General features: G+C 43.5%; 8 protein-coding genes across 21 annotated transcripts in view; 4 read left to right on the forward strand and 4 right to left on the reverse strand.

The window, feature by feature from the left end:
• LOC133849317 (mitochondrial import inner membrane translocase subunit Tim17-A-like) overlaps positions 1–1,057 on the forward strand; it is a 32,002-nt gene extending 30,945 nt beyond the window's left edge. The window contains exons 1-2 of one of the 2 annotated variants that reach the window (XM_062285313.1): positions 225–362; positions 443–1,057. In XM_062285313.1, the coding sequence (XP_062141297.1) occupies positions 477–998 (522 nt within the window). In that variant the 5' untranslated portion in view covers positions 225–362; positions 443–476 and the 3' untranslated portion in view covers positions 999–1,057. Of the gene's footprint in view, positions 1–224; positions 363–442 lie in introns of those variants that run through there. The other variant, XM_062285321.1, reaches the window with a different exon arrangement.
• A 270-nt stretch (positions 1,058–1,327) lies between these two features.
• On the reverse strand, positions 1,328–3,095 carry LOC133849241 (chitinase domain-containing protein 1). Its single transcript, XM_062285183.1, has 6 exons — positions 2,946–3,095; positions 2,542–2,836; positions 2,290–2,485; positions 2,029–2,232; positions 1,578–1,977; positions 1,328–1,517 (listed from the first exon to the last, which is right to left on the reverse strand). Exons 2-6 carry the CDS (start codon positions 2,803–2,805, stop codon positions 1,376–1,378), a joined length of 1,206 nt encoding a protein of 401 aa, XP_062141167.1. The 5' UTR covers positions 2,806–2,836; positions 2,946–3,095; the 3' UTR covers positions 1,328–1,375.
• Positions 3,096–3,341: 246 nt separating this feature from the next.
• Positions 3,342–7,122, reverse strand: LOC133849149 (AF4/FMR2 family member lilli). Its single transcript, XM_062285057.1, has 2 exons — positions 5,939–7,122; positions 3,342–5,877 (listed from the first exon to the last, which is right to left on the reverse strand). Exons 1-2 carry the CDS (start codon positions 7,082–7,084, stop codon positions 3,745–3,747), a joined length of 3,279 nt encoding a protein of 1,092 aa, XP_062141041.1. The 5' UTR covers positions 7,085–7,122; the 3' UTR covers positions 3,342–3,744.
• Positions 7,123–7,628: 506 nt separating this feature from the next.
• Positions 7,629–9,144, reverse strand: LOC133849283 (androgen-induced gene 1 protein). The gene is made up of 2 exons (XM_062285255.1): positions 8,561–9,144; positions 7,629–8,501 (listed from the first exon to the last, which is right to left on the reverse strand). Exons 1-2 carry the CDS (start codon positions 9,052–9,054, stop codon positions 8,168–8,170), a joined length of 828 nt encoding a protein of 275 aa, XP_062141239.1. The 5' UTR covers positions 9,055–9,144; the 3' UTR covers positions 7,629–8,167.
• Positions 9,145–9,270: 126 nt separating this feature from the next.
• LOC133849282 (transcription termination factor 4, mitochondrial) lies at positions 9,271–10,387 on the forward strand. Its single transcript, XM_062285239.1, has one exon. It carries the CDS (start codon positions 9,450–9,452, stop codon positions 10,320–10,322), a length of 873 nt encoding a protein of 290 aa, XP_062141223.1. The 5' UTR covers positions 9,271–9,449; the 3' UTR covers positions 10,323–10,387.
• Positions 10,388–10,605: 218 nt separating this feature from the next.
• LOC133849446 (rabenosyn-5) lies at positions 10,606–12,570 on the forward strand. Its single transcript, XM_062285547.1, has 3 exons — positions 10,606–11,449; positions 11,510–12,111; positions 12,212–12,570. Exons 1-3 carry the CDS (start codon positions 10,786–10,788, stop codon positions 12,458–12,460), a joined length of 1,515 nt encoding a protein of 504 aa, XP_062141531.1. The 5' UTR covers positions 10,606–10,785; the 3' UTR covers positions 12,461–12,570.
• A 284-nt stretch (positions 12,571–12,854) lies between these two features.
• LOC133849475 (acyl-CoA-binding protein homolog) lies at positions 12,855–13,560 on the reverse strand. Its single transcript, XM_062285581.1, has 3 exons — positions 13,412–13,560; positions 13,222–13,336; positions 12,855–13,156 (listed from the first exon to the last, which is right to left on the reverse strand). The coding sequence occupies exons 1-3, from the start codon at positions 13,424–13,426 to the stop codon at positions 13,014–13,016; spliced, it is 273 nt and encodes a 90-aa protein (XP_062141565.1). The 5' UTR covers positions 13,427–13,560; the 3' UTR covers positions 12,855–13,013.
• Positions 13,561–14,044: 484 nt separating this feature from the next.
• Positions 14,045–14,533, forward strand: part of LOC133849344 (piezo-type mechanosensitive ion channel component) — a 38,816-nt gene continuing 38,327 nt past the window's right edge. For 9 of the 13 annotated variants that reach the window (XM_062285376.1, XM_062285416.1, XM_062285433.1 and 6 more), the window contains exon 1: positions 14,047–14,401. The gene's annotated coding sequence lies outside the window, so the exon portion shown is untranslated. Of the gene's footprint in view, positions 14,402–14,533 lie in introns of all 13 variants that reach the window. The other 4 variants (XM_062285360.1, XM_062285393.1, XM_062285367.1 and 1 more) reach the window with 2 other exon arrangements.

Below are 14,533 nucleotides of genomic sequence, written 5' to 3' on the forward strand. Positions count from 1 at the left end.
GCGGCAAGTTTGATTCATAGGGAAGGACAAATATTTTTAAGCGAATAATTCACAAGCAATCTACGATACCTTTTAAATTAAATTGATACCATATTTGCAAAATAGCGTAACGTTGTTATTATATTAACAAAAAAAATAATCTAATTTGCATCAGTCGGTGATACCGCGAATGTAAACTCAGGGCTGGTAAACCATTTCGATAAGCCAGGGCAGCAGCACCTCACTTTTGGTTAATCACGCAGCAAGTTTGTTTCGTAAGAAAAACAAATTGCTCTCCCATTGGTCGTAATTAATAAGAATTTATTTAAGTTTACACAAATATTTCGTCAGCAAACGATTATTTGTGCTTGTATATAGTTGTGGTATGTAAAACAATTCAAGGACGTTTACAGTAATTGTGAGTTTTCTTTTACATAATTTTAACGGCATGCGTTTTTCGCAGATAAAAAACATACATACATACATAACGACATACGATGGAGGAATATACACGTGAGCCTTGCCCCTACCGTATTGTGGATGATTGTGGTGGCGCTTTCGCTATGGGCTGTATTGGTGGCGGTGTCTTTCAGGCCATCAAGGGTTTCCGCAACGCTCCATCGGGCATGAGCAGACGAATGCTGGGCAGTTTGACGGCCATCAAGACACGTTCACCCGTCATTGCCGGAAATTTTGCGGTGTGGGGTGGCATGTTTAGTACTATTGATTGCACCCTTGTACATTTTCGCAAGAAGGAGGATCCCTGGAATTCGATAATAAGTGGTGCGGCAACGGGCGGCATCTTGGCAGCTAGGAATGGTGTACCGGCGATGGCTGGTAGTGCAATCATTGGAGGAGTGCTGCTCGCTCTCATTGAGGGTGTGGGCATTTTGTTCACAAGAATATCGGCTGAACAATTCAAAAACCCGTCTCCTCCCACCGAAGATCCTGCAGCTCTGGGTGACCCTTCCAGTTTCTCGTTTGGCAATCCCACGTCTAACAATAAACAATATCAATGAAAATGTTATTACATTATTTAATTTGTATATGCACAATAGATTTTAATTTAATGATAAAAGCCGAGTCCAAATTGATTGAAGCCGAATGCCTATCGAATTGAGCTAGCGAGAACTTAGCTTTTGCCTATCGATGTAACGATTGATGCACACTGTTTAAAAAACAAAGGAATGTATAAAAATTATTCATTTAATTGGGGCTTCGCAATCTGTTATAGTATTTAATTTATATCAATAGAGTGTAAATCAATCAATCCTAATATATCGAAAATCCATCGAGTCAAAAAATTACCCTCGTTATACCAGCTGCCGCAGTTTAAAAACAAAGGACGTATCAAAATTGTTATTTATTTGGTATTTGTGACTGGAATGATATTCGTTTAAAAGAGATCGTAAAAATAGTTGAGTCCTTGTCCGAGCTCCCAAATGGAGATGCCAGTGCCCAGCTCTTTAGCCAGCTTAATGCGCTCATTTATTGAGTGCAATGTGGGATAAAAAACAATATGACGACCAGTTTCAGATCTGAGAAATAAATGTATGATTAGTTAGAAAATTTTGCATAGCATTAATTAATTTTCTCACTTGATCTCAAAGAAGTTCTCAATGTCACGCTCGTCAAAGGTCAAATGCTTCTTCACATGCCGGACCAGCTCCAAATATTGACCAAAAGTGATGGGACCGCCACCATCAGGCGTATAATCATTGCCATACATATTCAAGCCCAGCAGTATTTTGGAACGTTTCGTTTCCATGTCATGGCAGCCATTTGGCGTCATATGCTCCACAGCTTTGCGCACCCAATAGAGCGGCGCATTGGCGCCAGGGCGCTGCACACTGGAGAAATCATAGGTCATTAGGGAGAAGGCGTAAACATGCTTGTACAGCCTGTCCATGTGTTTCTCGCCAAACAAGTTTGGAGTGTCCTTGCGCTGCGGTGGAATCACCAGGATCAGACGCAATTGCTGCTTCTGCAGCTCTTTGACTAAAAATGAGAAATTAGCATTTAATCGCAATTCTTATTAAATTGTTTTACCCATTTGCAGCACCAATGTAAAAAGGATTTGGTCGTCTATGCGACCAGCTAGCTGCGACCAAACCTCCAACACCAATCCTTCAAAACCATGTTGCTTGCACGTCTTGATGAGAAGCTCATTCAGTTTAGTGCGCTCCTTCGCATCGCTCAGCAGTAGTTTAATGTCGCGGTCAGTGAAATGATCAAAGATAATACGAGGAAACACTGCAAGAGATTGAGCATAGTCAAGCAAATGTGGGAAACTGGAAACTCATTGGGAACCTTTCACTGTGCGCATCTGTGGTTGTTGTTGTACCTTTCCTTTGCGTCGCACATCCGTCAGCCAACCCGCGTCGATGTCGTGTGTGCCGGCCACGGCATACTCGTTGCCCTGTTTTACAATTTGTAGCCAGACGGGTGAGATGATGTCAAACTTTTTGGCAAAGATCTTGGCTACATCATAGCCATGTGAGTTCCACTGTAAAATGATCAATTAGTTAATGTCTAGAAGGGGATAATGTTGTTCATGCTCACCGGCGTTACATAGCCTAGTGTGGTGCCATTGAAATGCCGCAGCGCAGTGTCCTTATAGTAGGCATCGTGATGCATAAGAATGTCTTTCGGCAGCGGCTCTGATGACACTAAGTCCAAATCAAACACATTGCTGTCTTGTGGACCACGTAAGAACTTGGATTCTTTGTGCTTCGACTTGGATTTGCTGTCTGGCGAGAGTGTGGCAGTTGCTTGCTGGCTACACAGCAGCAGCAGCAGCATAATGTGTACATATGAGACGTTCATCTCGTTTAGCAAAGATTAGGAACAAGAAAACCTTAAAGTTTCCAAACCCATCGAGAAAACAGTAAAAATCAATTAAATTCAGGTGCCACCAATAGGGAATGGCAATCATTATGAGTCAAATCACTTTTACTCATGCTTACCGGGTTATTGCACTTTTAAAAATGTATAAATATTGCACATAAACAAAATTTGCTGCCAGCAGAAACAATTCACCGGCTCAGTCCTCAGTTACTTATCGTTATCGTTCGATGGCGATTGCTCATTAGTGGTGGTTGGTTAATAGACCAGAGTTATCGCCGGTTATTCAAACTGAAAAAGAATTCGAGAAGCGTTTACAAAACAAACTTTAACAATTACATCAGCAAATTAAAACAATGTAAATATAATAACAAAAACAAGAATAATCACAACAGTCAAAAACCCCACATTAACTCTTTTACTTCATTTTATACTTTTTAGTAATTTTGATTTTATTTAATATAATAAATAGTATTTTTTATGAGAGTTTGTCAAGTGCTTTCATGTCCGAACTTATTAATTTCTAATTATATTTCCCCAACATAACTAAAATGCTTTTTTATATCGATATTTATATTATGTATATTATATTTAAATCTTTTATACGGTATAAATTAAAGGGAGGGGGATTATTATCATAATGCTGCTTTAACTTAACATCGAAATTAATTAAAACTATTGCATTAGACTAACTGAAAATCTACAATCGAAGTTGTTGTTTGTTACCAAAACTACAATAATTATCATTTAAAAAAAAATGAAATTAATTGATTTAAAACACAACAAATTGCTAAATACAATTTTCCCCAAATTAAATAAAAATAAAACAATAGCGCTACGTAAACATTAAGAATTAATCGTAATCATAGTACTAATCGTAATTATAATCATTTGTTTGCTTGCTTAGCTTTCTCCTTCGATTCAGACAAACACACGCATTAAGTCGCTGCTCGCCGAGCTGCTGCCCGGCGTGGAACTGTTGCTCTTCCATGGATTACTGTTGTTGTTGACGCTGCTCCCATTGCCTGCTGTTACACCAATGGCTGCACTACCTCCACCACTGCAAATGTTGCTGTTATCGGAGAGCGTGCGCAGCAATTGTTTCTTGAGCAGCTGATGCTGTGGACTCGCATTGCCCATAGGATTGACAGCGACACCGACGCCACTTTGCAACTGCAGTGGCAAGTGCAGGGGACGCTGTCGCATCAATGGTCGACCATGGCTATGACCGCCGTTGCTGTTGCTGCTGCTGCCAACCGGGGAGTGACGTTGTGGTCGTGAGGCCAGCAATTTGCGTCTCTTTTCATAGAAACTGTGCATGCGCTTGTGCTGCTCCTGCTGTTGCAGTTGCTCCAACAGCTGCTGCTGATCGCTGGCATCATTGTGCTCCAACTTTTCTGGCTTTAACTTTCCAGCAAGCAGTTCATTGAGTCGCTTCACCGTCAAACTATTGCTGTTATTCGTCAGGCGACTCAGCAGCGTGCGTTTGTTACATCTCAAACGCTCTTGCGCAATGATGCTGCATTTCTGTGCATATATCGTTTTGCCCTGGGCAGGATTACGTGGCAGCATCAGCATCTGTTGGGCAGCTGTTGTTGGATTACTGGAGCCATTGCAGTGGCCAGCGTGTGACGACGGCGGCGGCGGTGGCGGTGGACGAGCTAGAGTGCCCACAATGCCATTGCCATTGGTGCCATTGAGCGAGAGCAGGCCATGATTCGCCTTGCGCGTCATCAGCAGATTCTTGCGCAGGGTGGCGCCCATGCCATTGGGCAACTTGACCAGGCCAAACGTGTTCATGGCCAGCGGACGTGGCGGTCCCGCATAGAGTGTCATATTAAAGTAGGTGGCAGCATCCTCGTGATATTTGGCATTGACCAGTTGGCGATGTGGTTGCGCTATAGGTTCACTCTCGTAGCTATTGTAGGTTGTGTTGTTGTTGGTGGCTGGTTGTGGTTGAGGCTGGGCTTCCAGCTTGACAGTCTTTGTATGGTTGTTGTTGGCTTCCGCCGCGCTAACAGTCTCCAGTTTCGTAAAGTCAAAATCGCTTAGTTCATCATTGAAATGATTGGCATCCGTTGCAGCTACCGCTCCAGCTGTCGCTCCAGTTGTTGTTGTGAGGACATTCACATCGACATTGTCGTAACCCGCCTGGGTGAGAAACTCGGCAATCACCTGTTGCTGACTCTGTTGATCCAGCACCGACACCTGATTATTGTCCGTAATCTCATAGATAATACTTGGCAGCATCATATGCTCATCTCCCGTCGTCGTCGTTGCTCCTCCGCCTGCTGCGTTCACCTCTGCTGTCGTCACTTCAGCATCATCCGTCAACGAGGGCACATCATAAACACTAAATTGTGCTGTTGCCTCTTCGTTGAGTTCCTGCTTCAGTTGATGTTGCTGCTGATGATGTTGCTGCTGTTGTTGCTGATCTGCTTCGAGCATTTGCTGCTGCTGGTAGATCAATTGCTGCAACTGCATCGCATTTATGGCTGTCAACTGTGGCTCCTGCTCGTGTTGCGAATCCTCTCCAAATACTTGCTGTTGCTGTTGATACAACGCTGTGGCATATTCGTTGGGATCCGCATTAATGGTGCCGTCATCGTAACGCAAACGTTTTGTAGCCGGCGCATTTTGCTCCTGGAGTTGGTGTTGCTGCTGCGACGCTTGATGCTGCTGCTGTGGCTGTGAATGCGACTGTGAGGTGTCCAATGCGCTCTCATCGAATGGTATATCCGACTCCACGGTGTTAAGAATTTCGTTGATGAACTTGCTGTCGAGCATTTCGTCCAGTGTCAGCGATATCGAGTTGTCATCGGAGGTGTTGTGCATGGGCAGCGGTTCCTCAGCGACTGCCGAGAGATCCACTTGATGCTGGCGTGGCTGTTGCTGCTGCTGCTGCTCCTCGTGTCCTGTTATCGAGGACACGGCCTGATCCAGTTCACTCAGCTGGTGCTGATGCTGCTGTTCGTAAAGCGGCGCCTGCTGTTTCTCCTTGGCGGGTTTGTTGCTGCGGTGATGCGTTGCAGCTGCTTCTCCGGCAGCTTTCAGCTGAGAAACAATTGCGAAAAAAGTTAGCATAGGATTTGTAATGTACGGATTTGCAACTAACCTTCTTTTTGCTTGGCTGCGTCTCCTCCAGCAAACTGGGAGCAGGCGAGTAGTTGCTGTTGTTGACATTCTCGTTGCCATTGCTGGCGGCGACAGCAGCTGCAGCGGGCGTTGTGGGCAGCGAGCAGGATGAATTGGAGGAGGAAGAGGAAAACACCGTAATGGCTGCAGTTGCGCCTGTTGCGGCCACATCATCCTTGACAGCCACAGGCGGCGCGGCAGCAGCTGCAACTGTTGCTGCTATGGCACTGGCGCTCTTCTTGGAGCCACCTCCTGCTGCTACTTTGTGATGCAACTCGGAGTGATGGCGATTTTTGGATGACTTGGAACGCGAACGACTTGTGCTGCTGCTGCTCGTCTTATTGGAGGAACTGCTACTCTTGCTGCTGCTGCTTTTGTGACGAGATGAGGACGTTGTCGACGAAGTTGCCGAGCTGCTCGACACATGTGTTGCATTATTATTGATGGCAGCCAAAGAGCTGCTTGATCCATTCGAACAACTGGACATCGTGGCCGACAATGTGTCTGTGGGTGAACCTAACAATTCCGCCGGATCACGCACACCATCCTGACTGTTTTGCTCCGCCAGCGTTGCGGCTTGAGAGGAACGTGATGTTGATGTCGTCGACGTCGTCTCCGTCGTGTTGAGCTTGTTGGGCACCGCATCCCAAATACTGGGATGCTGCAGTGCAATGTGATTGTTGAAACCGGCCTTGGTGTAGCTGCCATTGCAGGCATTACACACCACAATGTCGCGCGCTGCCTGCTTTGGCACCATGTCATAGTAACCCATGTCGGCCGCATTTAAACGCTGCACCTGCAACACAGCACGGGTCCCGCCTCCACCTCCACCTCCACGTAGCTGTGTCTTTTCAGCGGCACGCAACTGCTTAATCATCTTGTCCAGATCAAAGACCTGTTGCCACTTCTGACCTTGAAGAGCGGCCAACGACAGGCTGGAGGTTGGAGACAGCATACTGCCCAGCTGGGAAGCGGCAGCGGCGGCACTGCCCACAATCACATCCGACTTGGATGAGTTGGTCATGGTTGCTGCATTTGCTCCTACTGACGTCTTGGCGTGCTTTGTGGCAGCGTTGTTGGACTGTTCTGTGTAGTTTAAAGCGGCGGCCACATCACTCATGGGCATCGTTGCTTTGCTGCCCGGCCTTCCGTGAACAAATGCCGGGCGAATGATGCAATTGAGGAGCGAGACGAGCGAAAGATACGTGAAATGGGGGCAAGATGCAAGGCAGGCGGCCTCTGTTGATGAGGGTACGAGCGAGTACGGCTAGTTAGCTTGGCGACGCGACTGGCATTTTTCTGTAGAAGAAAAAACACAATCACCATTTGAATATTTACTGCGCACATTTCTCATTTATTATCATCATCACTAGTAGACTCCCAAAGGCATGCAAAACTGTGGCTGTGTGCTGTGCACTTGCAACTGTGAAACAGCTGTGAAACGCTGCCATAAACAAGTTGGCAGTTCCAACACAACACCAACACAAATGCAAGTAATGCTATCTCGCTTGCACTTGCACGCGCAAACGCACACACACACGCACCCAAAGCAAAACCAGCAACAAACAAAAAGCCTGTTTTAGGGAAAACTGTATTGCACACAATTTTCAATTATTAACCAATATCTGCACAAGCATTTTTTCCGTTGATTATGGCGATTTTCAACTTACATGTGCGTTTAACGGTTAACACAATTCCATTGTGTTCAACACGGCGCTTGCTGTTTAGCCAATTTTCTTCTCATTCGCCTTGCCGTCGCCAGAGTTGACAATGTTTATGCCACAAAATGTGAAGAAATTGGTGAAAAATCTGCATCCCGCAAACTGAATGCGATTAATTATTACACGCTGCCATTCATTTTTTTCTTGCTTAGCTGCGCGTAATATTCTACCGTTTATTGTACAAAAATTATGCAGAAATTTTCCAAATTATTTTCACCGTATTTGCAGCAGCTGCCAAAACAATTTTCTATTGCACTGCTGATCAACAATCGACTAATCGATAACAAACGCATTAGCATTGGGCGCAATATTTAAATAAACATCAACATTTAAAGACTTTATTTTACAGAATATGAATTTTACTAAAACTGTCTGCTTAAGTTAATCTCCTGATTTACAAATAACTGAGTATCTTTGGGAACAACAACAAACACGACAATATGCAAATCTCTACTTTGTTTTCTTGTAAAAGGAGTCAATTTTTTTTCTTAACTCTGTTTAACCTTTTTCTGTTGCAGAAGCCTAAACTCCGGTGCCCACACAATATTGTTGATGAATTCGCCAGCGAAATAGCATACCAAACTTAATCCTACCAAGCCACCAAACATTACAAAACGCAGTGGCATTGACAGCACCTCCAAAAGTGGATAAACCCAAACTCCGCTGAAGTATTTAACGATATGGACCCAGATAACGTAAAGAATCATGAACGCGGCGTTGCCAGTAACACCAGCCAAGCGGCTTGGGTAGTGACGGAAGCAGGTGAACAAATCCATGATGGCCAAAAGGGCAACATTCGTGTGGACCACGTGATTCAGCCAACTGCAAAGTTCAATGTTTGTATAATAACATAAACAATAGAATTTGTTACGACACTTTACCTAGGAAAGATGGCATCGAGTTCAGCCGGAAATATGAGCTCTCGATCCCACAAATAGATGACCCAAAATGAGGTGGCCACATTGTGTGCTATAGGGAATGCAAACGTGGCAAAGAAGTAATCTCGCAATCGTCTCAACAACGATTTGGAAACGCCGGTGACTGAGTTGTCCCCAAAAAGATCATTTAATAGGGCCACGGTGTGATAAATTGCCTGTAGGACGACATCGAGGAATGTTAGGTACTTGAACTTGCCGCCCCATCGTGTCTTTAGCTCCTCTTCCTCGTGCAGACCCTTCGGCCAATACAATTTGAATAAATAGTAGTAGATGCCATACGCGAATTGTGCCGCTGCTAGCAGATGGACCAAGAAACGCAGGTAATGGAATGCACCGCTTGTGTACGCATCGTTGCATGTTTCTAGCCTCTCTGTGTTGGCTTTAGCAGCTTCGCGAGCCGCGTGTTGCTCGCGCAGTTGTTTTTTGCTCTTGGTCATGCTGATGTAAACAAATTACAGTGTAATAAACAAACGCGGCGATTTTGATAAGTGGTGGGGAAACTTCGATATATACGCACATCGATATTTTGAGAGCCAACATTGATTGCAACGTGAGCGCACTTGAATTCAGAAAATTATCGGAAAGCCAACAGCTGTTAATTGTTTTTGTCAACTAGCACATAATTTTAGATATGTGTAAACCAAGAATCAATATACACGAAAGAAATGTTAAATCAGCAGCAACAAGTCATTTTAAAGAAGTTGTGAGCGGGTCAACTTGTGATAAAATGGACATCGATAGTTCCAGCGTCATCGATAGCTTGCGCAGCTGTAAACCAATCAGCTGTTGATTGTTTTTGTTACGGAAGAGTTGAGGAAGTAAATTGTTAAGCATGTGGAAGAAAATAATATTGCCCACAACGAATGCATTAAAACAGCAACAAGTGAGATTAAAGGAGTTGAAATGTACATCAGTCCGCCAGTTCGCAGCAAAAGCCACAGCGCCTAAGCTACTGCAACTGGAGCAGGAGCATATCGATGAAGCCATCAAATTGGAGCCCACTCTGTCCATTTACACGCCAGATGTGTGGCATCGTGCCCATGCAACATTTCAAAATCATGGACTACAGACAGTCAACTTTCTACGCATTGTTACCGGCAATCCCGCAGTGCTGAAACGAACCCCACAGCGCATCATTGAGAGTTTGGAGATTTGGCGCAGTTGTCAGTTTGGTGAGCATTTGTTGCATCTGCTGTTGACAAAATATCCGGAGTTACTTGATGTCAATAATGCACATGAATTGCGCACACTAAGTGCCTATCTGAAGAGTCGCGTTTCAACGAACAAAAATGTGTGGAAACTTTTGATGAATTGCCCGGATTTATTGGCGCAATCGGAACATAGCATGGAACAAAAGTTGAACTATATGATTCACGTAATGCGTCTTGAAGTACCGGAGATTGTTAAGTCAGCTGCCATGTCGTTGCCCTTCGATGAGCTACGTTGTCGTCATACTTTCCTGCTGCGTTTGGGTCTATTTAAGCCGCGTGCTCTGAAAGCAGATCCCGATGAAAAGACCACCAACAACAGACTCTATCAGATTACAGACACTTCAGAGAAGGCGTTTGCCACCAAAATATGTCATGTCACGTTAGCCGAATATGAGGCATTCAAGGAATTGTTAGCGAAAGAATTGGAGAGGAAGTCGCGTAAGCAAAAAGCAGATGATGATGAAGAATTCAGTGACGATGAAGAGTTCAAATAGATATTGTTAAGTTGTACTTTGTTTTACTAATTAAATTTAAATTTATTAAAGAGATTTTTAAGAAATATTTTTGATTAGTTTTGCTTTTCATTGAGCTGCATTTTTAATACTCTTCGCAGAACCTGCAGAGTTATTGAGAGCAGCTATAAGCGCGCAAATTGAATGGCTGTTAACAACAGTGTGGAGTAACACTGCTAAATATTGCGCTATTAAGTTCGTTGCAGTTATGTTAGCTGTCTGTTAAGTTGACAGTGACGTTAGCAAGTGAATGGCAACCAATTTATTTTATCTCTTTGCAAGTGGGAGGCATAGTTGGGAGAGTTTTATTCAAAAATTAAATGAAAATCAAACAGATAGCACAATAAACCCCATTCCATGGCTAAGTCCAGGCTGACGTCATCGCGCAGCACATAACAACAAATACACCCACCAAAGATAGTATTAGCAAAAACTGCTGGACAAGATGTCGGGTACCAATCCCTTCGATAGCGATGAGGAACCTAGCGCGTCCAATGATGAGATACTGGAGGGTTTCCTGTGTCCGATGTGCCGTGCAGACTTGAAGTCCATTGACTACCTAACCGAACACTTCGCCCGCCAGCATGCTGAGGAGGAAGATGCCTTAAAATCCGTCTTTAAAGATATCTTCTCCAAAGCCAAAAAGAAGATACTTAATAACTTTGAGGACGAGAGGGAACGTGTTGCACCTGCTTCTGCTGCAGCTTCCTCGCCTGCGGCAAGTGCGTCCAATGCGTCGGCAGCGAGAACTAGCAATGCGAAGAGTCGTCACAACATCTACAGCCAGCTGACGAAGCAAAGCGTTGGAGCTGAGCGTGGGCATCTCGAGTACTTTCAATCGGTACGCAACCCACGGCTGGAACGCTATGCCAGTGAGACGAATAAGCTGATCATACGCCTGCATCGTCTGCTCAAGGATTTGCCCACGGATGCAGTGCAGCGCAAGCAGCATGAACAGCAAACGGTGCCTTGGCTCGACGGCAGCTCCGTCAAGTTGTGTCCCAGTTGCGCCAAGAGTTTTCACATTGCGCGCAGACAGCATCATTGTCGCCTCTGTGGCGGCATTATGTGCAACGATTGTTCACGCTTTCTTCAGCTAGAGAATGCAAGTAAGCAGTTTGTTTAATTGTCTACAATTGCAATTTATTGATATTCACTTCTTCCCATAGTGCAATTGGCCAGCTTGTCCTCGACACGCAGCGACCCACTCCAGCAACTGCAGCATCACGAAGATCGCGCTATACGCTTGTGCCAGCACTGTCTCTGGTTGCTGGACACGCGTCAGGACATGCTCGAGAGCCGCACTTGCCGTCCGCTTTTAGCGAAGGTGTACGATGAGATTCGCCAGCTACAGAAACAAGTTGCACCAGACTTGGAGATGTACGCGAAGATTATCAACAGTCTGTTGGATGGTGAATCTATATTTACCCTTGCGGATGCGGGCGCTTTGCGTGGCAAGATTGGTCAAGTTGCTGAAACAATTGATTTGCGCAGCAAACGCATTCTAACAATCCACTCGGAACCAGGCAGCCGCGAGGAGGCGTTGAAAAAGGCCATACGCTTGAGCTGTGTGCAGATGATTAAAGAACGCATGCTCTCGCTGCCGCCTCTGCCGGATGAGGCCTTAATTAAGCAGATCCAAGAGCGTAAACGCATGGAAACCGAACAACGTATTCTTACAGAGCAGCGCATGGCCATGGAGGCTTATGAGCGCTATGGTGCTACCACCCAAGTGGGAGTCAGCATGGAGAATCGCAACTTTGCCCAAGGAGTGAGTAGAGAAGGGACAAGCAAGAAACAAGCTGGATTTTGATCAACTATAGAGATCGTTATAACTTCTGTTCACTAATTTTTCAATGTTTTCTTTTCAGTCGGATCTGCAATCGTTGAACAATTGGTCAGCACCACAGGCTTCCACCACAAAATCCAGTGTAGATGATCCGCTCATCGAGCAAATCAACATAATAAAGGGCTACATTAAGCAGGCACGCCAGGACATGAACTTCGATGTGGTCGAGACGCTGGAGCTGAATCTGCGTGAGCTGCAGCGCGAGGTTTATGAGCGACAACGGCAGACCAGCAACAGCAGCAAAGCGACATCACCACAAGCCAATAGCTAGGCAAATTTTAGTATAAATACTTATACATAGCATAAATATACATGTAGTATATATATGTATATATGTATTCATTCCCGCTTTCTGACTAAATAAATGTGAATGCAAACAAATTTGTTATACCCGCTACCCAAATGGTAGTATAATTTACTAGCAAAAAAAAGAAGTTAATGTAAAAGGTAGATAAAATCTTAAATTTATATCAAATTGGTTGACCATATTTGTGTAGTTCTCATTACGTTATTTTATGCGCCTTTAATAATTGATTTTTGAAAATTACACTGTACTTTTAATGGCTTGTTAAATAGAACTACATTTTGAATAATTTCTAATTAGGTCTGGTTCGACTGTTGTCGAACAGACTTGACTAATTAAATGCAAATTTAAATGAAATTCGTTTCGTTTTTAGAGTTTCGTGTATTTTGTGCAAATGTTTTTTTTTTAATGAAGCGAAATTATTTGTGCGTATTACGTAGTGAAGTGAATTGAATGTCACAAAGAAAATGCAGAGTTAGATCTTTATAGACAAAGCATCTCATCTGGATGGCTGTATTATTTAGGACTTTAGACCCACGGCAGCAATCAGAGATTTCACTTTGGCTATATAAGCTGTTTGGGCGTCGGCGCTGCTCATGCCCTTTATTTTGTTCCACGCCTCCCACTTTGCCTTGCCCTTGAAGTCGAGGAAACCGGGCTTGTCTGTAAAGCAAATAGTTTAACAATGAAGTCTCTATTTTTCAGTTAGAACGCAATAATTTTCGGACCTGTATTGCAATCTCCCACTTTGGTCTGCTTGAAGAGGCTGTAGAGCTCCAGCAAATCGTTGTCAGACGGTGTGCTGTTCAAGTTCTTCACATCCTCGGCGGCCTGATCGAATTCCTATATAAATATGGACAACAAACCACACGTATGTCACATTTCCCACGAAAAGTGGCTCATGAATAAATTATTTACCTGTAATTCCGACATGTTGTAACTTGGCAATGGTTTTTATCGTCTCCCGGTGACTGACTAAATTGAACTACTGTTCCACGCGAGAATATACTTATGATTTAATTCAACTTAACAGTGCGCTGAACTGTTAATAACAGCAATGCGTGGCCGTTACAATGTAGACTGGCGCACATTAAAATATCTTAATTTAAATTTGTTTGCAATTTCAATTAGGATTCCCAGACTTCAGTATGTGCAACACGTGAATATTAAACGGTATACTTCTTTATTATTTAAATAAAATGCTTGTTTTTAATACAAAAATTCTTCGATATATATTGTCAATACAGCTCACCGCTAAAGTTAACGATAGTTTGGCCGAGAGAGCGGCTCTGTTAATTAACAGCGCCTGAACTGCGAACTTTTATTTTTTGCTAAGAAATGTGCGTAAAAAGTGACTCAATTTGCTAAACAGGTTTATGCACAATGACAAATTTGATAGGTACGCGGAATTGAAAGTTAGGAGAATTGAATTCATTCATTAATTCCCAAGTATTACGTGTACAAGCTATTTTTGGCGGAAAAACAGCTGAGTTGACAGCACTATGTTTAACAGTCTGATACTTGGTTTGCAGCTCCAATTTTGTTTACAGCTGTAATTTCGCGTTGAACTTGCGTAGCGAACGGACGTGTTTACGCGGGGGCGTCGCTTTATTTTTGTAAAAAATCGAAATCAAATCGTAAAAAAATTTAATAATAGCCCGAACAACACAAGAATTGTGTGTAAATTATTAATGTTCAGTGCAGTGTGTGCTTAAATGCAGCTGAAGTGATCTTAATATTAAATCAAAGCGCATTTCAAAAAGAAAGAAATAAAGAAAATCAAAGAGAAAGTGCCAAAGCCAAAGTGATTTGTTATTGCTAGAAATTTTGTGTTGTGTTCTTGGTACACTATTGTTGCTGTTGCTTCTGTTGTCTTTCAGCGCGCAACGCGCTGCTTATGCAAATGTGGTATGCTTATGTTTTTACTTATATTTACTGTCTCTTTTACTTTACCTAGCAACTAGAATTAAAAAACATCAATTTTATTTACACACGTTGGGTAATGCTAATTGGTCAGAAGCAGCAACACGTAACTCTTTT

The sequence above is a fragment of the Drosophila sulfurigaster genome, chromosome 2L (genome assembly GCF_023558435.1).
Source record: "Drosophila sulfurigaster albostrigata strain 15112-1811.04 chromosome 2L, ASM2355843v2, whole genome shotgun sequence".
Taxonomy (NCBI): Eukaryota; Metazoa; Arthropoda; class Insecta; order Diptera; family Drosophilidae; genus Drosophila; species Drosophila sulfurigaster.